The 25,206-nt window shown below is 44.4% G+C and overlaps 1 protein-coding gene across 3 annotated transcripts in view; it reads right to left on the bottom strand.

Moving 5' to 3' along the window:
• Positions 1-25,206, bottom strand: part of LOC106590834 (proprotein convertase subtilisin/kexin type 6) — an 85,747-nt gene that overhangs the window by 26,020 nt on the left and 34,521 nt on the right. For all 3 annotated transcript variants that reach the window (XM_045689431.2, XM_045689435.2, XM_082957899.1), the window contains exons 9-12: positions 23,657-23,757; positions 20,373-20,476; positions 19,257-19,374; positions 780-968 (exon numbers count right to left, since the gene is read on the bottom strand). In XM_045689431.2, the coding sequence (XP_045545387.2) occupies positions 780-968; positions 19,257-19,374; positions 20,373-20,476; positions 23,657-23,757 (512 nt within the window). The remainder of the gene's footprint in view (positions 1-779; positions 969-19,256; positions 19,375-20,372; positions 20,477-23,656; positions 23,758-25,206) is intronic.

Genomic DNA, 25,206 nt, shown 5'->3' with positions numbered 1-25,206 from the left:
GTGTCTTCCTCACTTGTGTCTTCCTCACAACAGTATTTAATGTCACACTTTGTGCTTTCCCCATACATGTGTGATTGTGCATGTGTGGTGTGTGTGTGTGTGTGTGTGTGTGTGTGTGTGTGTGTGTGTGTGTGTGTGTGTGTGTGTGTGTGTGTGTGTGTGTGTGTGTGTGTGTGTGTGTGTGTGTGTGTGTGTGTGTGTGTATATATAACGGTCCAAATAGCATTGGGAGGATACCAAACGTCGATGATCAGGGGCCTGAGAGAGAGGGGTAAGAGAGAGAGGGGTAAGAGAGAGAGGGGTAAGAGAGAGAGGGGTAAGAGAGAGAGGGGTAAGAGAGAGAGGGGTAAGAGAGAGAGGGGTAAGAGAGAGAGGGGTAAGAGAGAGAGGGGTAAGAGAGAGAGGGGTAAGAGAGAGAGGGGTAAGAGAGAGAGGGGTAAGAGAGAGAGGGGAGAGATGGGAGAACAACCCCATCAAAATTTAGTGAGGGTTGGGGAAGCTGCTCAACTCTGACAGGGATTTCAGCTAAGAGATCAGTGTGTACAGCCAGCCTGCCTGCCACGCCACAGGGTGTGTGTGTGTGTGCGTGAATGTGTGTGTGTGTTGCAGATGTGATTTGGAATCACGCCATTGTGAAAAAGTAGCCCTGCCTACGACTGTAAGTCCAATGTCAATCTCACACCAGGAAGGAATTTCCTCTTGTGCTAATGGTAAAGACGTTGTTTTCCAGAGCGGTAGACCGAGGTTCATGTGTGTGTGTGTCCGTGTGTATCTCTCACCTCTTGGCCAGTAGCTGTGAGCGTGTTCCTGAGGGTGATATGAGGCTGATCTCCAGATCTCCTCGCCGTGGATGGACAATCAGTACCTTGACCACCACATGTTCTACGTAGCTCACATGCTGCTCTGCCTGCTCCGTACACCCTGTGCTAGTGATGGTGCTGTTCAGGCTCTGGTCTGCACGGATGTACCTGGCAGGAAGTGAACAAGGCCAACTAGTTAGTATGTGTGTCTAGCAGTTAGTCTAGCAGTTAGTGCTGCTGCCTCTTACACACAAATATAGAGTTGTGACATTGGTTAAAATATAGAGATCTGCTGCCACTGGTTAAAATATAGTGGTGTGACATTGGTTAGAATATAGAGGTCTGCTGCCATTGGTTAAAATATATAGGTGTGACGTTTTTTTTTAAATATAGAGGTGTGACGTTTTTTTAAATATAGAGGGAGTACCAGTACCATTTTCCCCTATATACAGGGAGTACCAGTACCATTGGTTAAAATATAGAGATGTGCCATTAGTTAAAGTATAGAGGTGTGCCATTGGTTAAGATGTGACCTACTGCCCTGTGATGCGTTCTCCTTTTACCTTGACACATTCTTTTTCCTATTTGTCAACATGTCACTATCTGTTCAATAAAACCATGTAATGCACATCATTTTCAAAGGGTGCTGGGACAAAACATATCAATCAAATCAAATGCTATTTTATTTGTCACATGCGCCAAATACAACGGGTATCGACTTAACTGTGAAACACTTGCTTACGATCCAGAGCAAAAAAAAGTGGAATAAAATAAACAAGAATGGAGCTATACACACGGAGTACCAGTACCAGATCAATGTGAGGCTACATACAGGAAGTACCAGTACCAGATCAATGTGGAACTATATACAGGGAGTACCAGTACCAGATGAATGTGGAGCTATATACAGGGAGTACCAGTACCAGATCAATGTGACGCTACATACAGGAAGTACCAGTACCAGATCAATGTGGAACTATATACAGGGAGTACCAGTACCAGATCAATGTGGAGCTATATACAGGAAGTACCAGTACCAGATCAATGTGGAGCTATATACAGGGAGTACCAGTACCAGATCAATGTGGAGCTATATACAGGGAGTACCAGTACCAGATCAATGTGAGGCTATATACAGGGAGTACCAGTACCAGATCAATGTGGAGCTATATACAGGAAGTACCAGTACCAGATCAATGTGAGGCTATATACAGGAAGTACTAGTACCAGATCAATGTGAGGCTATTTACAGGGAGTACCAGTACCAGATCAATGTGAGGCTATTTACAGGGAGTACCAGTACCAGATCAATGTGAGGCTATATACAGGGAGTACCAGTACCAGATCAATGTGAGGCTATATACAGGGAGTACCAGTACCAGATCAATGTGAGGCTATATACAGGGAGTACCAGTACCAGATCAATGTGAGGCTATATACAGGGAGTACCAGTACCAGATCAATGTGGAGCTATATACAGGGAGTACCAGTACCAGATCAATGTGGAGCTATATACAGGGAGTACCAGTACCATATCAATGTGGAGCTATATACAGGGAGTACCAGTACCAGATCAATGTGAGGCTATATACAGGGAGTACCAGTACCAGATCAATGTGAGGCTATATACAGGGAGTACCAGTACCAGATCAATGTGGAGCTATATACAGGGAGTACCAGTAACAGATCAATGTGGAGCTATATACAGGGAGTACCAGTAACAGATCAATGTGGAGCTATATACAGGGAGTACCAGTACCAGATCAATGTGAGGCTATATACAGGGAGTACCAGTACCAGATCAATGTGGAGCTATATACAGGGAGTACCAGTACCAGATCAATGTGGAGCTATATACAGGGAGTACCAGTAACAGATCAATGTGGAGCTATATACAGGGAGTACCAGTACCAGATCAATGTGAGGCTATATACAGGGAGTACCAGTACCAGATCAATGTGCAGCTATATACAGGGAGTACCAGATCAATGTGAGGCTATATACAGGGAGTACCAGTACCAGATCAATGTGCAGCTATATACAGGGAGTACCAGATCAATGTGGAGCTATATACAGGGAGTACCAGTACCAGATCAATGTGGAGCTATATACAGGGAGTACCAGTACCAGATCAATGTGGAGCTATATACAGGGAGTACCAGTACCAGATCAATGTGGAGCTATATACAGGGAGTACCAGTACCAGATCAATGTGGAGCTATATACAGGGAGTACCAGTACCAGATCAATGTGGAGCTATCTACAGGGAGTACCAGTACCAGATCAATGTGGAGCTATATACAGTGAGTACCAGTACCAGATCAATGTGGAGCTATCTACAGGGAGTACCAGTACCAGATCAATGTGAGGCTATATACAGGGAGTACCAGTACCAGATCAATGTGAGGCTATATACAGGGAGTACCAGTACCAGATCAATGTGAGGCTATATACAGGGAGTACCAGTACCAGATCAATGTGAGGCTATATACAGGGAGTACCAGTACCAGATCAATGTGAGGCTATATACAGTGAGTACCAGTACCAGATCAATGTGCAGCTATATACAGGGAGTACCAGTACCAGATCAATGTGCAGCTATATACAGGGAGTACCAGTACCAGATCAATGTGCAGCTATATACAGGGAGTACCAGTACCAGATCAATGTGCAGCTATATACAGGGAGTACCAGTACCAGATCAATGTGCAGCTATATACAGGGAGTACCAGTACCAGATCAATGTGCAGCTATATACAGGGAGTACCAGTACCAGATCAATGTGGAGCTATATACAGGGAGTACCAGTACCAGATCAATGTGGAGCTATATACAGGGAGTACCAGTACCAGATCAATGTGAGGCTATATACAGGGAATACCAGTACCAGATCAATGTGAGGCTATATACAGGGAGTACCAGTACCAGATCAATGTGAGGCTATATACAGGGAGTACCAGTACCAGATCAATGTGGAGCTATATACAGGGAGTACCAGTAGCAGATCAATGTGAGGCTATATACAGGGAGTACCAGTACCAGATCAATGTGCAGCTATATACAGGGATATGAGGTATTTGAGGTAGATATGTACAGGAAGGCAGGGTAAAGTGACTAGGCATCAGGATAGATAATTATTAGATTAAAATAAAGAACAAAGTAGCAGCAGCAAATGATGAGTGTAAAAGTGTGTGTGTATGTGCGTGTGTGTGTATTTGTGTTGTCGGTATGCGTGTGTATGTGTATGTAGTGTCTCTGAATTTGTGTGGGTTTTGTGTAAAAGTGTCTGGGATGATGTTGTGTGATAGAGTGTGTATATGGTGTGTACATTCTTGTGAGTGTGCATAGAGACAGTGCAAGATGGAGTCAGTGCAGATAGTCCGGGTAACCATTAAGTCCTTAGTGATGTGGGAGACAAGGAACTTAAATCTCTCAACCCGCTCTACTATATCCCTGTCGATGTGGATGGGGATGTTCCCTCTTTCTCTTGTAGTCCACCATCAGCTCCTTGGTCTTACTGACGTTGAGGGATAGGTTGTCATGGCACCACATTGCCAAGTCTCTGACCTCCTCCTTGTAGGCTGTCCCATCGCCGTCGGTGATCAGGCCTACCATCGCCATGTTGAAAGCGAACTTGATAATGGTGTTGGAGTCATGCGTGGCCACACAGTTGTGGGTGAACAGGGAGTACAGGAGGGGACTAAGCACACACCCTTGAGGGGCCCCCGTGTTGAGGGTCAGCGTGGCGGAGGTGTCGTTGCCTACCCTCACCACCTGAGGCCGTCCCATCAGGAAGTCCAGGATCCAGCTCCAGAGGAAGGTGTACAGTCCCAGGGTCCCCAGCTTGGTGATGAGCTTGGAGGGGAAAATGGTGTTGAACGCTGAGTTGTAGTTTGTGAACAGCATTCTCACATAGTTATTTCCCCTCTTGTCCAAGTGGGAGAGAGCAGTATGAAGTGAATGAACTAGGACCCACACCCCCAATTACTCCAACATTGGCTACTTTTATTATTTCACAACATTCTGATCCTTAAGATCGTCAACTAATAAAGGTTTGTGTTGAAGCAATTGAGTGTGAGGGTCTTACTATCAGTACTACAGAACAGAAGGGCCACACACAGCAGTAGCACATGAGTGTGTGGGTTGTGTCGTTTATTGGCAGAGCTGTGATGCGGTCAAAGATAGCAGGTGTAGCCAAATGTATTGATGAGGGGGAAAAAAATCTGAAACGGAAGCTCAGATGCAAAGATATTATATAATTATTATATATTAATTAGGGCAAATAATTGTATATAAGCCAGGAGTGTGTGCTAGCCTTTGAGACACTGATGCTGGTTAAGTCAAACAAAACATGAGTTTTTTCACTTATATTTAAATGCACTTTATTGCACTGTAAATCAAGGTTGGGCTCAATAAACCAGGGTTGGGCTCAGTAAACTGACATTCCAATTCAATAATTGGGAAAAAGGGGTATCTATTTCAATGAACTGACAAGGAGAAGGTATCTATTTCAAACATTTTTACTTAAAAAAAAATACAAATCACTTCCTGAATTGACTGACCCCAACCCTGCTGTGCAAGCAACATGTCCAAATAAATATGCAATGTTTTTGCATCTCCTAATAAATGATTTATTTCATTGATTTTTTTTGGTACTCCTTGTATATAACTTCATTCTTGTGTGTTTTATTTCTGAAGTGTTTAATTTTTCTTATTTAACTCTGCATCTTTGGAAAAGTTTATAAAGTTTGAAGTTTTATTGTCACGTGCACAAGTACAGTGAATTGCCTTTCTTGCGAGCTCTTTCCCAACAACGCAGTAATCAATATCAGTAGTAAAAATAGTATACTATAAATAAACTAAAGTAGAATAAAAACACATAAGAAGAACACGAGAAAGTAAGTATACAGGGCCAGTGCCAGGATCAGCAGCTATATACAATGTCAGTTCCAGGGTCATTGCCAATACCATATTTACATGGGTCTCCCGGTTACGGGCGGCTGTGACACAGCGTGTAATACTATACACAGCCTGTATATTTACTGGAGTGGTAGGGGTAGTGTAACTAGGCATCAGGATATATGATAAACAGAGCAGCAGCAGCGTATATGATGATTGTATGAGAATGTGTGTGCGTGTTATTTGTGTGTGAGCAAATTAACTGTGTGTGTTACAGCCTGAATTCAATTTGATGTTTTTATTTCTTCTCACTATCTACATGTAACCCTCTCACCAGGCTCGAATATGACTCACAATATTAACTTATGTAGAGTATCTCAACAGCATGGGATGTTAGGTGAGAAGGACATCTCCAATAAGAATTCCTATTGTAAACTATCTAGGGTTATGACAATAGGGTATTAAGTTCAGATGAAATGATTATAGGTTTCTGTTATTGAATCAGGATAAACCATCCCATGCATTAAATTAAATTGAAACAATCAATGACTCCACCAAAGCAACATACATAAGGTTCCATATGTGTATTAAAACATTTTCAAACACAAATACATTTTCAGACACAACATCAAAAGAAATAAAAAATAATAAACCCCAATGAGTCGTGCACAACCCGTATCCAAATTAATTCAAGTTTGTTTAAATAAACCGTTGGCGCGCGTTGGAGCTAAAAAAAAATGACGACACCCACAAATATCCAGAAGCACCTCACGTTGTGGTTACAAACTACTTAGTAGATATTTCCTCAGCGGAGTATGGCAGTTCCATGCAGGTTTCCTCACAAAGTCCAGGGCAAGCACAGCTACCCATGCAGACAGTACTCCTTAGTCGTAACCGATATCCCATGCGAACACGAACTCGTTAAGCTTCCCAAGCAATTATCTCCCGGTGTCACACGATGCTAGGCCAACCTCAAGGCTGGCAAATACCTCCACGACGAGACGGTAGCTTCAGTCTTTACTAAGTTTTAACAAAATTATAACAACTCTTTTATAAAATAAAATTGGTATTTCCCTTCATGTCTTAGGGTTTTGTTCTAGTTCGGTCGTCTTATTTTATAATATTTTTTCACCAACCGTCCTAAGGTAAAACGTCCATCCTCTTATCAACGTCTCTTTCCCTCTCTTTTTTCCCCCAGGCTTCCGGTTAAACAGGTCAACTCCCATTGGCCACAACTTAACAAGCGACCTTTTTGGTCAAAACTTAAACTTCAAAGTAAACCAAACTATTCACTTATACATTAAATACATATTTCTTCAAAAAGCATAATGCATTAACAACATTACAGTTTGGGAGCAATTCAATCATCTTTTAAATATAATACCAATTCATTATAACAAATAAACTCAATACTTGGTTCAAACAAGTATAAACTCAATACCTAGTTCAAACAAGGGTATTACATACACAATACCCCTTAACAACAAAGTGAAAACATGTTTTTGTTTTTATTTTAGCAAATTTATTGAAAATGAAACACATACAGTGGAGGAAAAAAGTATTTGATCCCCTGCTGATTTTGTACGTTTGCCCACTTACAAAGAAATGATCAGTCTATAATTTTAATAGTAGGTTTATTTGAACAGTGAGAGACAGAATAACAACAAAAAAATCCAGAAAAACGCATGTCAAAAATGTTATAAAATGATTTGCATTTTAATGAGGGAAATAAGTATTTGACCCCTCTGCAAAACATGACTTAGTACTTGGTGGCAAAACCCTTGTTGGCAATCACAGAGGTCAGACGTTCCTTGTAGTTGGCCACCAGGTTTGCACACATGTCAGGAGGGATTTTGTCCCACTCCTCTTTGCAGATCTTCTCCAAGTCATTAAGGTTTCGAGGCTGACGTTTGGCAACTCGAACCTTCAGCGCCTTCCACAGATTTTCTATGAGATTAAGGTCTGGAGACTGGCTAGGCCACTCCAGGACCTTAATGTGCTTCTTTTTGAGCCACTCCTTTGTTGCCTTGGCCATGTGTTTTGGGTCATTGTCATGCTTGAATACCCATCCACGACCCATTTTCAATGCCCTGGCTGACGGAAGGAGGTTTTCACCCAAGATTTGATGGTACATGGCCCTATCCATCGTCCCTTTGATGTGGTGAAGTTGTCCTGTCCCCTTAGCAGAAAAACACCCCCAAAGCATAATGTTTCCACCTCCATGTTTGACGGTGGAGATGGTGTTCTTGGGGTCATAGGCAGCATTCCTCCTCCTCTAAACACGGCGAGTTGAGTTTATGCCAAAGAGCTCCATTTTGGTCTCATCTGACCACAACTCTTTCACCAGTTGTCCTCTGAATCATTCAGATGTTCATTGGCAGACTTCAGACGGGCCTGTATATGTATTCTTGAGCAGCGGGACCTTGCGGGCGCTGCAGCATTCCAGTCCTTCACGGCGTAGTGTGTTACAATTGTTTTGTTGGTGACTATGGTCCCAGCTGCCTTGAGATCATTGACAAGATCCTCCCGTGTAGTTCTGGGCTGATTCCTCACTGTTCTCATGATCATTGCAACTCCACGAGGTGAGATCTTGCATGGAGCCCCAGGCCGAGGGAGATTGACAGTTATTTTGTGTTTCTTCCATTTGCGAATAATCGCACCAAATGTTGTTACCTTCACACCAAGCTGCTTGGCGATGGTCTTGTAGCCCATTCCGGCCTTGTGTAGGTCTACAATCTTGTACCTGACATCCTTGGAGAGCTCTTTGGTCTTGGCCATGGTGGAGAGTTTGGAATCTGATTGATTGATTGCTTCTGTGGACAGGTGTCTTTTTTACAGGTAACAAGCTGCGGTTAGGAGCACTCCCTTTAAGAGTGTGCTCCTAATCTCAGCTCGTTACCGGTATAAAAGACACCTGGGAGCCAGAAATCTTTCTGATTGAGAGGGGGTCAAATACTTATTCCCCTCATTAAAATGCAAATCATTTTATAACATTTTTGACATGCGTTTTTCTGGATATTTGTTGTTGTTATTCTGTCTCTCACAGTTCAAATAAACCTACCATTAAAATTATAGACTGATCCTTTCTTTGTCAGTGGGCAAACGTACAAAATCAGCAGGGGATCAAATACTTTTTTCCCCCACTGTACATATCTCATTTACATAAGTACTCACACCCCTGAGTTAATACATGTTAGAATGACCTTCGACAGCGAATACAGCTGTGAGACTTTCTGGGTACGCTTCTAAGAGCTTTGCACACCTGGATAGTACAATATTTGCACATTATTCTTTTTTTAATTCTTCAAGCTCTGTCAAATTGGTTGTTGATCATTGCTAGGCCACCATTTTCAAGTCTTGCCCTAGATTTTCAAGCAGTCAAAAGTCAAAACTGTAACTCTGCCTCTCAGGAACATTCACTTTCTTCTTGGTAAGCAACTCAAATCAAATCAAATTTTATTTGTCACATGTGCCGAATACTCCAGTGTAGAATTGGGCCTTGTGTTGTTAGGTTATTGTCTTGCTGAAAGGTGAATTAATATCCCTGTTTCTGGTGGAAAGCAGACTGAACCAGGTTTTCCTCTAGGATTTTGTCTGTGCTTACCTCCATTCCATTTTATTTTTTATTCTGAAAAAAATCCCCAGTCCTTAACAATTACAGGCATACCCATAACATGATGCAGCCACCACTATGTTTGAAAATATGGAGAGTAGTTCTCAGCAATTTGTTGTATTGGATTTGCCCAAAACATAACACTTTGTATTCAGGCCAAAAAGTGAATTGCTTTGCCACATTTTTAGCAGTATTACTTTAGTGCATTGTTGCAAACAGGATGCATATTTTGGAATAGTTTTATTCTGTACAGGCTTCCTTCATTTCACTCTGTCATTTGGGTTAGTATTGTGGAGTAACTACAATGTTGTTGATCGATCCTCAGTTCTCTCCTATCCCAGCAATTTACACTCTGTGACTGTTTTAAAGTCACCAATTCATGGTGAAATCCCTGAGCAGTTTCCTTCCTCTCCGCCAACTGAGTTAGGAAGGACGGCTGTATATTTGTAGTGACTGGGTGTATTGATACACCATCCAAAGTGTAATTCATAACTTCACTATGCTCAAAGGGATATTCAATATCTGTTTTTTTTACCAATCTACCAATAAGAGCCCTTATTTGCGAGGCATTGGAAAACCTCCCTGGTCTTTGTGGTTGAATCTGTGTTTGAAATTCATTGCTCGACCGAGGGACCTTAGAGATAATTGAACGTGTGGGGTACAAAGATGAGGCAGTCATTCAAAAATCATGTTAAAAACTATTATTGCACACAGAGTGAGTACATGCAACTTATTATGTAACTTGTTAAGCAAATATTTACTCCTAAACGTATGTAGGCTTGCCATAAAAAAGGGGTTGAATACTTATTGACATTTTTTTATGAATTTGTAAAAATGTCTAAAAACATAATTCCCCTTTGACATTATGGGGTATTGTGTGTGGGCCAGTGAAACATAATCTGTTTTTATTCGCTTTTTGATTTGATCTGAGCTTCATTTTTTTTCTCGCCATGTTTTTGACAGTGTGCAGGTATATCCTTTCCAGTATCCTGTTTTTGAAACCTAACCACCTGTGACTGACATCATTTTTTAAATAAGGACTATGAAAGAGTGCAGACAGACTCCCATTGTTTCCATTACATCATCATACCATATGAGATACAGTACATAGAGCACTGTAACGGAAAACTGTCATTTACTAGGTCATTTGAGGCATTATCAACAGTAAAAAACGCTGCAACGTTTTAGTGCACCATACTGTAAATCAAAGTTTCCCAAAGTTGGTTCTGTTTTTTAAATGGTATTGTAATTCTACCCCACAGAATACAGTACCGTACTGTATATTTTGAGTGCCAAAAAAACATTTTGTCCACTAGTGGGTGCACAGTATTGTTATTTCTGGCTCGTTAACATATTGTGAAGCGTACCTTGTAAGAGGCTATATTTGTTGCACCCATGAGCGAGAATGCTGTACCAATTTTACTCCTATGTGGTTAAAGTGCCCCATCAATTAAACATTTATAGGGAACATATTGGACTGGCAGAAAGTCTTAAACCTTAAATGGTTGATTTTGCCATGACCTTTTGGTCTGTTTGCCCTGTAGTCGCTGCCAGTTTGGAAGTATTTGTTAAGGCCTCTAGAAGTGTAAGTGAGATAAAACACAACATATTCATTGATACTGTTTGCTGTAATGTGGAAATACTTAGCAGCCAAACTGCTTGCACTAATCCCACAGTAAAATACTGTGAAATACAAACCCATCCCCTCATTTCATTTAATTCATTCATGTATTCATTAATTCATTCCGATTACAGTAACATTTACTTTATTACAGCATAATAAAGTAAATGTTACAGTATTGTACTGTGTGTCATTACACAGTACTTGCTTTGATACCATATTCATATTACAGCAGGTGTACTGTCAAATTCATGGTAACCCACTTGCAGTGAGCATTATAAAGCTGTCAAATTCATGGTAACCCCCTTACAGTGAGCATTATAAAGCTGTAAAATTCATGGTAACCCCCTTACAGTGAGCATTATAAATGTCACGTTCGTTGTAATAATGATCGGACCAAGGCGCAGCGTGAGTAGCGTTCCACATCTTTATTAATAAAGTGAAACTTAGCAAACTACAAAACAAACAAAGAATGAATAAACAAACCGTGACTACAGAGATGCTATGTCTAGTGTCGGTGGTGGCTCTGGTGCGGGGTGAAGTACCTGCTCATCCCACAGATCCACCAGCATCGGGGGCGGCTCTGGTGCGGGCCGAAGAACCCGCTCATCCTGCGGGTCCAGCCATGGACCCAGGCTGAACACTGTGCCTGGACTGGGCACCAACGCAGAAGAAGACTCTGGCCTTGGAGCTGGACTGGACGCTGTGCTTAGACTGGGCATCGGCGCAGGGGAAGGCTCCGGCCATGGAGTGGGACTGGACGCTGTGCCTGGACTGGGCACCAACGCAGAAGAAGACTCTGGCCTTGAAGCTGGAGGTCCCGAACCGTTGACCGTCTCAGGAGGTTCCGGACCGTGGGCTGTCTCAGGAGGTTCCGGACAGTGGGCCGTCTCAGGAGGTTCTGGGCAGTGGGCCGTCTCAGGAGGTTCCGGACCGTGGGTCGTCTCAGGAGGTTCCGGACTGTGGACCGTCGCCGGAAGCTCTGGACTGGGAACCGTCGCCAGAAGCTCTAGACGGGGAACTGTCACCGGAAGCTCTGGAACGGGAAGGCGCACTGGAGGCCTGATGCGTGGGGCCGGCACAGGTGGCGCCAGACTGGGAACACGCACCTCAGGACGAGTGCGGGGAGTAGGCACAGGACGTACTGGACTGGGAATGCGCACTGGAGGCCTAGTGCGTGGAGCCGGCACAGGTGGCGCCAGACTGGTGACACACACTTCAGGGCGAGTGCGGGGAGCAGGCACAGGACGCACTGGGCTGTGGAGGCGCACTGGAGACCTGGTGCGTAGAACCGGTGCAGGATATACTGGACCGTGGAGGCGCACTGGAGGTCTGGAGCGTAGAGTTGGCACAACCCGTCCTGGCTGGATGCTCACTTTAGCCCGGCAAGTGCGGGGCGCTGGCACAGGACGCACTGGGCTGTGAAGGCGCACTGGCGACACAGTGCGTAGAGCTGGCGCAGGATATCCTGGACCGAGGAGACGTACTGGAGACCATGAGCGCTGAGCCGGCACAACCCGTCCTGGCTGGATGCTCACTTTCGCACGGCAAGTGCAAGGAGCTGGCACAGAACACACCAGGCTGTGGATGCGCACTGGAGACACATTGCATATCTCCGTAAAATATGGTGCCTGACTAGTCCCACGCTCCTCACGGCGACTGTCTTGCTCCATACACCAAACCATCAACTCTACCTCATCACTCCCCTCAACTATCTCCCAATACTCCTTGCTCAGTCTCTCCCAATATTCCTCTTCACTCTCTGACTCGCCCCTCGGCCTCGCTGACCACTCCATGTGCCCCCCCCCAAAAAACTTTTTCGGGCTGTCTCTCGGGCTTCCGTCATGGTTGCGAACCCCGGACTCGTCGTTGATGCTCCTTCGCAGCCTCCGCCTGCTTCCATGGCAGGCTCTTGTCTCCTGCCATGATCTCCTCCCAAGTCCAGGAAGTCCTCCACTCTCTTCTCTCCCGTGCCCAGGATCCCTGCTCCTCCTGGTCATGCTGCTTGGTCCTGGTTTCATGGGATATTCTGTCACGTTCGTTGTAATAATGATCGGACCAAGGCGCAGTGTGAGTAGTGTTCCACATCTTTATTAATAAAGTAAAACTTAGCAAACTACAAAACAAACAAAGAATGAATAAACGAACCGTGACTACAGAGATGCTACGTGCACTAACTCAGAACAAGATCCCATAAACACAGGTGGGAAAAACAGCTACTTAATATGATCCCCAATTAGAGACAATGATTACCAGCTGCCTCTAATTGGGAATCATACAAATCATCAACATAAAAAATCAAACCTAGAACCCCACATAGAAATAAATAAACTAGATCAACCCCCCAGTCACGCCCTTACCTACTCTACCATAGAAAATAAGAGCTCTCTATGGTCAGGACGTGACAATAAAGCTGTCAAATTCATGGTAACACCCTTACAGGGAGCATTATAAAGATGTTAAATTCATGGTAACCCCCTTACAGTGAGCATTATAAAGATGTAAAATTCATGGTAACCCCCTTACAGTGAGCATTATAAAGCTGTAAATGCATGTTCAGGTTTTCTCTTTTTCCCCACTGATCTTCTCTCACAGCCTCTGGTGGGCACATACAGTGGGGCAAAAAAGTATTTAGTCAGCCACCAATTGTGCAAGTTCTCCCACTTAAAAAGGTACATGTCAACTATGACAGACAAAATGAGAGAAAAGAATTCCAGAAAATCACATTGTAGGATTTTTTATGAATTTATTTGCAAATTATGGTGGAAAATAAGTATTTGGTCACCTACAAACAAGCAAGATTTCTGGCTCTCACAGACCTGTAACTTCTTCTTTAAGGGGCTCCTCTGTCCTCCACTCGTTACCTGTATTAATGGCACCTGTTTGAACTTGTTATCAGTATAAAAGACACCTGTCCACAACCTCAAACAATCACACTCCAAACTCCACTATGGCCAAGACCAAAGAGCTGTCAAAGGACACCAGAAACAAAATTGTAGACCTGCACCAGGCTGGGAAGACTGAATCTGCAATAGGTAAGCAGCTTGGTTTGAAGAAATCAACTGTGGGAGCAATTATTAGGAAATGGAAGACATACAAGGCCACTGATAATCTCCCTCGATCTGGGGCTCCACGCAAGATCTCACCCCGTGGGGTCAAAATGATCACAAGAACGGTGAGCAAAAATCCCAGAACCACACGGGGGGACCTAGTGAATGACCTGCAGAGAGCTGGGACCAAAGTAACAAAGCCTACCATCAGCAAGGGCATTGAAGATGAAACGTGGCTGGGTCTTTCAGCATGACAATGATCCAAAACACACCGCCCGGGCAACAAAGGAGTGGCTTCGTAAGAAGCATTTCAAGGTCCTGGAGTGGTCTAGCCAGTCTCCAGATCTCAACCCCATAGAAAATCTTTGGAGGGAGTTAAAAGTCCGTGTTGCCCAGCGACAGCCCCAAAACATCACTGCTCTAGAGGAGATCTACATGGAGGAATGGGCCAAAATACCAGCAACAGTGTGTGAAAACCTTGTGAAGACTTACAGAAAACGTTTGACCTATGTCATTGCCAACAAAGGGTATATAACAAAGTATTGAGATAAACTTTTGTTATTGACCAAATACTTATTTTCCACCATAATTTGCAAATAAATTCATTAAAAAAATCCTACAATGTGATTTTCTGGATTTTTTTCCCTCATTTTGTCTGTCATAGTTAAAGTGTACCTATGATGAAAATTACAGGCCTCTCTCATCTTTTTAAGTGGGAGAACTTGCACAATTGGTGGCTGACTAAATGCTTTTTTGCCCCACTGTATTCAAATCAAATCAAATGTATTGGTCACATACACATGGTTAGCAGATGTTATTGCGAGTGTAGTGAAATGCTTGTGCTTTTAGTCTCCGACAGTGCAGTAAGTAATAACAAGTAATAGGAAGGAATAAGAATATATAAATATACTGCTCAAAAAAATAAAGGGAACACTTAAACAACACAATGTAACTCCAAGTCAATCACACTTCTGTGAAATCAAACTGTCCAGTTAGGAAGCAACACTGATTGACAATAAATTTCACATGCTGTTGTGCAAATGGAATAGACAACAGGTGGAAATTATAGGCAATTAGCAAGACACCCCCAATAAAGGAGTGGTTCTGCAGGTGGTAACCACAGACCACTTCTTAGTTCCTATGCTTCCTGGCTGATGTTTTGGTCACTTTTGAATGCTGGCGGTGCTTTCACTCTAGTGGTAACATGAGACGGAGTCTACAACCCACACAAGTGGCTCAGGAAGTGCAGCTCATCCAGGATGGCACATCAATGCGAGCTGTGGCAAGAAGGTTTGCTGTGTCTGTCAGCGTAGTGTTCAGAGCATGGAGGCGCTACCAGGAGACAGGCCAGTACATCAGGAGACGTGGAGGAGGCCGTAGGAGGGCAACAACCCAACAACACCAGAGAACACCAAGATTGGCAAATTCGCCACTGGCGCCCTGTGCTCCTCACAGATGAAAGCAGGTTCACACTGAGCACATGTGACAGACGTGACAGTCTGGAGACGCCGTGAAGAACGTTCTGCTGCCTGCAACATCCTCCAGCATGACCGGTTTGGCGGTGGGTCAGTCATGGTGTGGGGTGGCATTTCTTTGGGGGCCGCACAGCCCTCCATGTGCTCGCCAGAGGTAGCCTGACTGCTATTAGGTACCGAGATGAGATCCTCAGACCCCTTGTGAGACCATATGCTGGTGCGGTTGGCCCTGGGTTCCTCCTAATGCAAGACAATGCTAGACCTCATGTGGCTGGAGTGTGTCAGCAGTTCCTGCAAGAGGAAGGCATTGATGCTATGGACTGGCCCACCCATTCCCCAGACCTGAATCCAATTGAGCACATCTGGGACATCATGTCTCGCTCCATCCACCAACGCCACGTTGCACCACAGACTGTCCAGGAATTGGCGGATGCTTTAGTCCAGGTCTAGGAGGAGATCCCTCAGGAGACCCTCCGCCACCTCATCAGGAGCATGCTCAGGCGTTGTAGGGAGGTCATACAGGCATGTGGAGGCCACACACACTACTGAGCCTCATTTTGACTTGTTTTAAGGACATTACATCAAAGTTGGATCAGCCTGTAGTGTGGTTTTCCACTTTAATTTTGAGTGTGACTCCAAATCCAGACCTCCATGAGTTGATAAATTGGATTTCCATTGATTATTTTTGTGTGATTTTGTTGTCAGCACATTCAACTATGTAAAGATAAAAGTATTTAATAAGATTATTTCATTCATTCAGATCTAGGATGTGTTATTTTAGTGCTCCCTTTATTTTTTGAGCAGTGTATATGGATGAGAAATGTTCAAAGCAAGTTGCTAGCAAAAAACTGTTCTGCAACAAAATACCAAAGGCTTATTCATGTGTTTTCATAGGCAACACATAATAACAGTTATATTTCCACTGATCTACGAACACATCAGTTTAAAGACATTGAATCACAGTTGCTTTGTTTACGACCCACAGATGGCAAGTCAATAACACTGATTTGGACGACACAGAACTATGTCCCCATCCAAAACGTGTAATCCCCCCATACAGATGCACACACACACACACACACACACACACACACACACAGGCACACACAGACAGAGGCACAGGCACAGGCACAGACACACAGACACAGGCATGCACACACGCACACACAGGCACAGACACAGTCACAGTCACGCACGGACGCACGCTCGCACGCACAGGAACACACACACACACAGTTATGTGAATATTCATCTCTTTCATGAAACCTGACAGGATATTTTCCACTGCTCTATTGGACGGAGGTGGATCAGCATTCAATTGGCTCAGCCACCAGGCTAATGAAAATCCAACTGAAGACCTGTGTGTGTGTGTGTGTGCGCATGAGTAAGTGAGAGAGTCTGTGTGTTTGAGAGAGAGAAGAAGAGAGAGACAGCGAGTGTGTGTTTGCGTGCATGTGTGTGACATGTCACACTGAAGAACAGATTGTCACCAATCAAAGCAGAATGTCACATTGCAAACAACAGTCCACAATGCCCTCCAGTGCTGCTATACTTGACTGTGACTACATCCCAAATGGGTCAAACATAGTGCACTATCTAGTGAATAGGCTTCCATTTGGGACACACAATGTGTTAAGAATCTGTGGCAGGAACACAGTCTTTGATGGACGTGCTACTGTACATAATCAAATCCTTATTCCTCACTAGACATTTACATTTCAGTCATTTAGCAGATGCTCTTATCCAGAGCGACTTACAGTAGTGAATGCATACATTTCATACATTTATTTCCGGTACTGGTCCCCTGTGAGAATCGAACCCACAACCCTGGCGTTACAAACACCATGCTCTACCAACTGAGCCAGGAGGCTCCAGATCCTATCCAAGGGAGTCATATGAGTCATATGAGGTGATGACATTTGGACCGCTGACAGGCAGTCAGAGTAGTAGTACAGTAAATCATGGAAGATCTAAGTTGATTTTGGTTTAGCAAACTGACACGCACACGTGCACAGAATACCCTATTCATATTGAGTGAGATGTTTTTTAGAGAGGGAAGTGTTCAGAGACATTTGTTAGGGGTGAGCTGAGGATATCTCGTTATCTCCAGGAACAGGGTTGAAGTTAAAACATACAGGATGGTAACTCTCCAGGAACAGGGTTGGTGACCCCTGCCCTCGGGCCTATAGGCACTTGTGTAGATCTGAAAGGATCTGATACGTGTAAATACTTCATGTGGTCAGTAACAATTCCTGGCAATACGTATGAACATTATGGTAATAGCTCCAACTTACACAAATATTTTCTCATTAGCTTTTTTGACAATGTTTCTAGATCTACATGTGCCAAGGGAGTAAAGGCGTCAACATGCTTCAGTTCGGCTAGGCGTACCGAACGAGTGTGCTCCCATACTCCTTTAAAACACCTTCCCTTTGAAAACGAGTACTAGCAATAGTATGGTTTGTCCACCTCAAAATAGTCAGAATTATTCTAAGATAATCTGTCATAAATTTTGCCAAAGAGATCTTAGTTGTGCAATTTTACATCTAACTAAGATGTTAGCATGAAAACGATTTGTCTCACGTTGAAGAATCCCTATTGTTGACCAATCACCGTCGAAGGGGTGTAGACTTCGGCTACCGACTTCGACTTGCTTCGAGAAAAAATGTAGTGCACACGAACAGCCGAAGACCTTTGCCCGAAGACCAAAACAGACAAAGACGTCAGAAAATGTTGTCATAATATATGCACTAACTGTCCCGAACTGTTTCAGGTGTAATGCATGCGGACGCCTTAAGAGAGGGGGGAGTAGGGGTCGATTTGGGATAGGGCAGTGGAGGATATTATAGTCCACTTTAATGTTCCATCTTATTCCCCATCTTAAAACCCAGCTGACCTCTAACCTCTTAGAGCTGATTGAGGACTGTTTTTATTGGCTAAGAGCCACAGTATGAGATTGGTTCTCTCATATTCATTGCGAAAGATGCACAATGCCAGAAAGAAAGAAGCCTATTTCCCAGAAAGAGGTAGAAAAAGCATCTAAAGTATTGCATTTCAATTTAAGAATAACTTTCTGAAAGCTTCAATTGAAATGTGAAGATAATACATTAAAGCCTTTCAAAAATGATTTTCTAAACAACAAGATTGCCTTGAGCATCCTTGAGAAAAAGTAAGCTCTGAACCTATTCATTGTGTTTCCGTTGCAAAGTGGTGAATGTTTTAAAAAGAAATATGGTTTCCTCGAAACAAGGTAATATTTTCTCTTTCCTTCCTGTTTTTCTGTGAAGGACTGAGTCAGAAGCAGTATCACTGTTATGCAAGCCTGGGGCCACTCACAAACCAAAGACAACCAGACATGTGAAACATACTGCTACCATAAAAGCTACCCTTTTCTGAAACGACTGTATTAGACACATGTTGACTGTATTATAGACTGCATGGGGTGTCAGAGGAGCGTTGTGTTGCTAAGGGTAGTGACAGAATGAATAGAAAGCAGCCAATATGAAATTGAATTACCATCATGTATGTGTGTGTCTGAATGTGTATGTGTGTGTGTGTGTGTGTGTGTGTGTGTGTGTGTGTGTGTGTGTGTGTGTGTGTGTGTGTGTGTCCAGTAGAACAAGGAATTGTTTGAGCTCTATTCATTATAGTTCTATCTGAAACATTCTGAATGCTTCACCAAATATACCACAGCCCTCCTGAATGGGTATTTGACATTATTTTTAAATGTATTCTGAACGTTACAGGTTGTCTTGGCACAAAGGGAACCACATAACCGGTAGGGCGCTGCTTCCTTACCTGGTACGTCGTTCAGACATCCTAGTACAGGTGTGCTGGGTAGGAACACTCCTCCACTTCTTAGCCTCCACCACCATACCCTCCGCATCCACCAGCCCAAAGCCATACAGGTGACTCACTAAGAGAGAGGGAGGGGTGGAGCGAGAGCGAGAGGGAGAGAGATGAGGAGGAGTTAGACCTGTGTCTAAATGGATGAGTGAAGCTTCTAAAGAGAAAGCTGCCCTAAATTATTACATTCCATCTTTCTTTTTTCCTTTCTTTAATTTCGGGGGTGGGCAGGGGGGGAGGGATATCCTGAACTGGTGTAACTGCTATACAGCTGATGATGGATTTGTAAGAAACAGTTCAAATGTTACACCTTCCTCTCCAGGTGAAGTGATAAGAGAGGTACCAGCCATAATCAAACACACACACTCACACGTACATTCACACACCCACTCAGCCCTACAGTGTGCCTTGTGAGTCGAAGGCGAGCAATTACTTGAAAATCATAAACCAACACGAGTGCTGGAACAGAACAAATGTGTGCAATGGCTGAGGGATCTCTGAATGCTGGGGGATCTCTGAATGCTGGGGGATCTCTGAATGCTGGGGGATCTCTGAATGCTGGGGGATCTCTGAATGCTGGCGGATCTCTGAATGCTGGCGGATCTCTGAATACTGGCGGATCTCTGAATGCTGGGGGATCTCTGAATACTGGGGGATCTCTGAATACTGGCAGATCTCTGAATGCTGGGGGATCTCTGAATGCTGGGGATCTCTGAATGCTGGCGGATCTCTGAATGCTGGGGGATCTCTGAATGCTGGGGATCTCTGAATGCTGGGGATCTCTGAATGCTGGGGGATCTCTGAATGCTGGGGGATCTCTGAATGCTGGGGGATCTCTGAATGCTGGCGGATCTCTGAATGCTGGGGGATCTCTGAATGCTGGGGGATCTCTGAATGCTGAATGCTGGGGGATCTCTGAATGCTGGGGATCTCTGAAGGACCAAGTTAACTAACACTGCCATACAGTATATGACAGTGGAGGCTGGTGAAGGAAAAATGCCTGTCCTCCCCATCTCTCCCTCCACCAGCCTCCACTGGTACAGGAGGAGTCCATTGTACTGTAGCTACCTCTGTGTCCGGCTGCGTTGGTCTTCCAGTCGTTGGCCTTCAGGTGGACAGGCCTGGACGTCTTGACCAGCAGGTGCTGGATATCTCTCCAGCTGACCAATGGGCTGGAACAACATAAATAAATATGTTACTGCGTGCCCTGATGAACACGACCCAATACTTAACGTTTTCTTGACTTAGCTTGTGGTTTGTGCCCAGGTCTTAAGAAAATCACAAAGAAGGCAGTAAGAAATGACAGCTGTTTACCCATATTTTTTTTCTTATACAGTATGGCCAAAAGTAGAAAACTATAGAAATAAGTCAAATGTATTTGCACAAGTCATGTCCCTAACAATTCACTCACAAATAGTTTGACGTTTAACTTAATTTAAATAATTTAGAAGATCAATTTGCTCATTAAAATCTGATGTAGAGCGATCAAATTAAATGTACCCCATTCTGCAGTCGTATCATTGTGTATCATTGTCTAATTGTGTATTAAGCACGTAATTAGAGCGGTAAAAATACATGTTTTGTCATACCCGTGATCTACCACGGCTGTCAGCCTGTCAGCATTCAGGGCTCGAACCACCCAGTTTATAATTGGGTATTAAGCACATAGTCTATATCCAGGGCTCCTCCCACTGTCTAGGGGACAACTATGAGCTACATGACCCAGTAACAGCAGTAAGATAGAACACCATTAACATATCTAGTTAGTATTCCATCTATTATTATCTTCAATTATTCTCTGTTATCTACAGATGTGGGAATAGTCTAATAGTCCCTGATCCACAGGTGCAGAGCTGCTGAAGGTCTGAACACAAATCACCCCTGCTACTACCTGAGTTCCTCAGCTCAAATGTGTGTAGACAGACAGACAGACAGACAGACAGACAGACAGACAGACAGACAGACAGACAGACAGACAGACAGACAGACAGACAGACAGACAGACAGACAGACAGACAGACAGACAGACAGACAGACAGACAGACAGACAGACAGACAGACAGACAGACAGACAGACAGACAGACAGACAGACAGACAGACAGACAGACAGACAGATAGATAGATAGATAGATAGATAGATAGATAGATAGATAAATATGACCCAGGAAGAATACCTGACCACTGTGACTGACCCAAACTTAAGGAAAGCTTTGACTATGTACATACTCAGTGATAATTGCCTTGCTATTGCGAAAGGCCGCCGTAGGCAGACCTGACTCTCAAGAGAAGACAGGCTATGTGCACACTGCCCACAAAATGAGGTGGAAACTGAGCTGCACTTCCTAACCTCCTGCCCAATGTATGACCATATTAGAGACACATATTTCCCTCAGATTACACAGATCCACAAAGAATTTGAAAACAAACCCAATTTTGATAAACTCCCATAGCTACTGGGTGAAATACCACAGTGTGCCATCACAGCAGCATGATTTGTGACCTGTTGCCACAAGAAAAGGGCAACCAGTGAAGAACAAACACCATTGTAAATACAAACCATATTTATGCTTATTCTTTTCCCCTTGTGTACTTTAACCATTTGTACATCGTTACAACACTGTATATATACATAATATGACATTTGTAATGTCTTTATTCTTTTGAAACTTCTGTATGTGTAATGTTTACTGTTCATTTTTATTGTTTATTTCACTTTGTATATTATCTACTTCACTTGCTTTGGCAATGTTAAGATGTGTTTCCCATTCCAATAAAGCCCCATGAATTGAATTGAATAGATAGATAGATATTTAGACAGACAGACAGACAGACAGACAGACAGACAGACAGACAGACAGACAGACAGACAGACAGACAGACAGACAGACAGACAGACAGACAGACAGACAGACAGACAGACAGACAGACAGACAGACAGACAGACAGACAGACAGACAGACAGACAGACAGACAGACAGACAGACAGACAGACAGACAGACAATGAGCAAGGAGAGTGGGGGAAAGGGTTAGAGTAAAAAGAGAGAAAGAGAGGGATACAGTAAAGAGAAAGAGAGGGAGACAGTAAAGAGAAAGAGAGGGAGACAGTAAAGAGAAAGAGAGGGAGACAGTAAAGAGAAAGAGAGGGAGACAGTAAAGAGAAAGAGAGGGAGACAGTAAAGAGAAAGAAAGAGAGAAAGGGAGGGATACAGTATAGAGAAAGAGAGAGAGAAAGAGAGGGATACAGTAAAGAGAAAGAGAGAGAGAAAGAGAGGGATGCAGTCAAGAGAAAGAGAGAGAGAAAGAGAGGGATACAGTAAAGAGAAAGAGAGAGAGAAAGGAAAGATAGAGAGAACAAGATCCAAATGGATGGACAGAAGACATAATGAGCCAGGAGAGAGAGAGGAAGAGGGATAAAGAGAAATGGAGTGGGAAAAAGAAAGAAATCTAAACAGGCGGGCTTTAGACAGAAACGAGAAAAGCGGGATGAGGGATAGGGTACAGAAAGAGGGATGAAGGGATAGGGTAGAGAAAGAAAGAGGGATGGAGGGATAGGGTAGAGAGAGAAAGAGGGATGGAGGGATAGGGTAGAGAGAGAAAGAGGGATGGAGGGATAGGGTAGAGAGAGAAAGGGGGATGGAGGGATAGGGTAGAGAGAGAAAGAGGGATGGAAGGATAGGGTAGAGAGAGAAAGAGGGATGGAGGGATAGGGTAGAGAGAGAGGGATGGAGGGATAGGGTAGAGAGAGAAAGAGGGATGGAGGGATAGGGTAGAGAGAGAAAGAGGGATGGAGGGATAGGGTAGAGAGAGAAAGAGGGATAGAGGGATAGGGTAGAGAGAGAAAGAGGGATGGAGGGATAGGGTAGAGAGAGAGGGATGGAGGGATAGGGTAGAGAGAGAAAGAGGGAGGGATGGAGGGATAGGGTAGAGAGAGAAAGAGGGATGGAGGGATAGGGTAGAGAGAGAAAGAGGGATGGAGGGATAGGGTAGAGAGAGAAAGAGGGATGGAGGGATAGGGTAGAGAGAGAAAGAGGGATGGAGGGATAGGGTAGAGAGAGAAAGAGGGATGGAGGGATAGGGTAGAGAGAGAAAGAGGGATGGAGGGATAGGGTAGAGAGAGAAAGAGGGATAGAGGGATAGGGTAGAGAGAGAAAGAGGGATAGAGGGATAGGGTAGAGAGAGAGGGATGGAGGGATAGGGTAGAGAGAGAAAGAGGGAGGGATGGAGGGATAGGGTAGAGAGAGAAAGAGGGATGGAGGGATAGGGTGGAGAGAGAAAGAGGGAGGGATGGAGGGATAGGGTAGAGAGAGAGAGGGATGGAGGGATAGGGTAGAGAGAGAGAGGGGTACTGACTTGGCCTCCAGAGCGAGAGCGATGACCCCAGCCACCATGGGAGCCGACACAGAGGTGCCAGTGTGGCCATCAGTACAGCGCTGCCGCAGGTCTGTGGTCATCTGACAGAAGGGAAAACGACAGAGTTTACATCTTATTCACTCATCATCTTTCTTTACATTCATTTCTTCTTGAGTTAGAATGAATGGCTGCCGCAAAGATGACACTCAGAAATGTGTTCCCTAAACCACAAAATGCACTGTACAACCAGTTGCCTGTCGAGACACACCGGACTATAGCAATACAACATACATTCTATTTACAGTAATATTTACAGTTATTTACAGAAGTGATGACATAATAATGACTAAGTACAGGAACTTGTTTTTTTGGCATTTTGGGTTATGTCCTAATACTCTTATGCAGCTTCCTTTTCTTGTTCCCTTTGCCACTACACTCTCACTCACATATGACATTCTCACAAATCATTAGTAATGACGGCAAGGAGACAGCAATGAGTGGAGGCTATTTCGGACTCTTGGCGAGGAAAGACCAATTGACTGTTAAGTGGATGCCGGAGCAGGGAGCACATAGCCAAGGCTTGTTAAAGTACATGACAGATGGGTGAGGGGAGAAGGGCAGAGAGCAGTCTCCTTGCGGTAACCCCACCACCACCACCAGGAAGAGTTGCTGCTGCTTTTGCAGCGGCTAATGGGGATCTTAATAAATACCAAATACCACCACTGCCCTACCATGTGTACTGGGCTGGGGCCACAGGTTCAGCTTCTGCTAAACTCAGTAAATATTATTCTAACCAGGACACCCACAGTGTTGGCCTAGACCATAGGCAGGGGAGGGGGCCGCGAGAGGCATAGGATCCACAGCCCCAGGGGGAGAGGTATAGGATCCACAGCCCCAGGGGGAGAGGTATAGGATCCACAGCCCCAGGGGGAGAGGCATAGGATCCACAGCCCCAGGGGGAGAGGTATAGGATCCACAGCCCCAGGGGGAGAGGTATAGGATCCACAGCCCCAGGGGGAGAGGTATAGGATCCACAGCCCCAGGGGGAGAGGCATAGGATCCACAGCCCCAGGGGGAGAGGTACAGGATCCACAGCCCCAGGGGGAGAGGTATAGGATCCACAGCCCCAGGGGGAGAGTCATAGGATCCACAGCCCCAGGGGGAGAGGTATAGGATCCACAGCCCCAGGGGGAGAGGCATAGGATCCACAGCCCCAGGGGGAGAGGTATAGGATCCACAGCCCCAGGGGTAGAGGTATAGGATCCACAGCCCCAGGGGGAGAGGTATAGGATCCACAGCCCCAGGGGGAGAGGTACAGGATCCACAGCCCCAGGGGGAGAGGTATAGGATCCACAGCCCCAGGGGGAGAGGTACAGGATCCACAGCCTCAGGGGGCTGTATCAAGCGTCTTGACAAATATGGGCCCTGAGCCCAGGAGGCCAGAGCCCCACCCAGAGTTATCACACCAGGGCCTTAAAGGGATAGTTCACCCAAATTACAAAATTGCATATTACATTTTGTTTCTTTACCTTGGAAGCAGTCAATGAGAA

The sequence above is a fragment of the Salmo salar genome, chromosome 11 (genome assembly GCF_965601325.2).
Source record: "Salmo salar chromosome 11, fSalSal1, whole genome shotgun sequence".
Taxonomy (NCBI): Eukaryota; Metazoa; Chordata; class Actinopteri; order Salmoniformes; family Salmonidae; genus Salmo; species Salmo salar.
The sequence above is the reverse complement of the archived record's forward strand: the minus strand, read 5'-3'. Positions and strand labels throughout refer to the sequence as shown.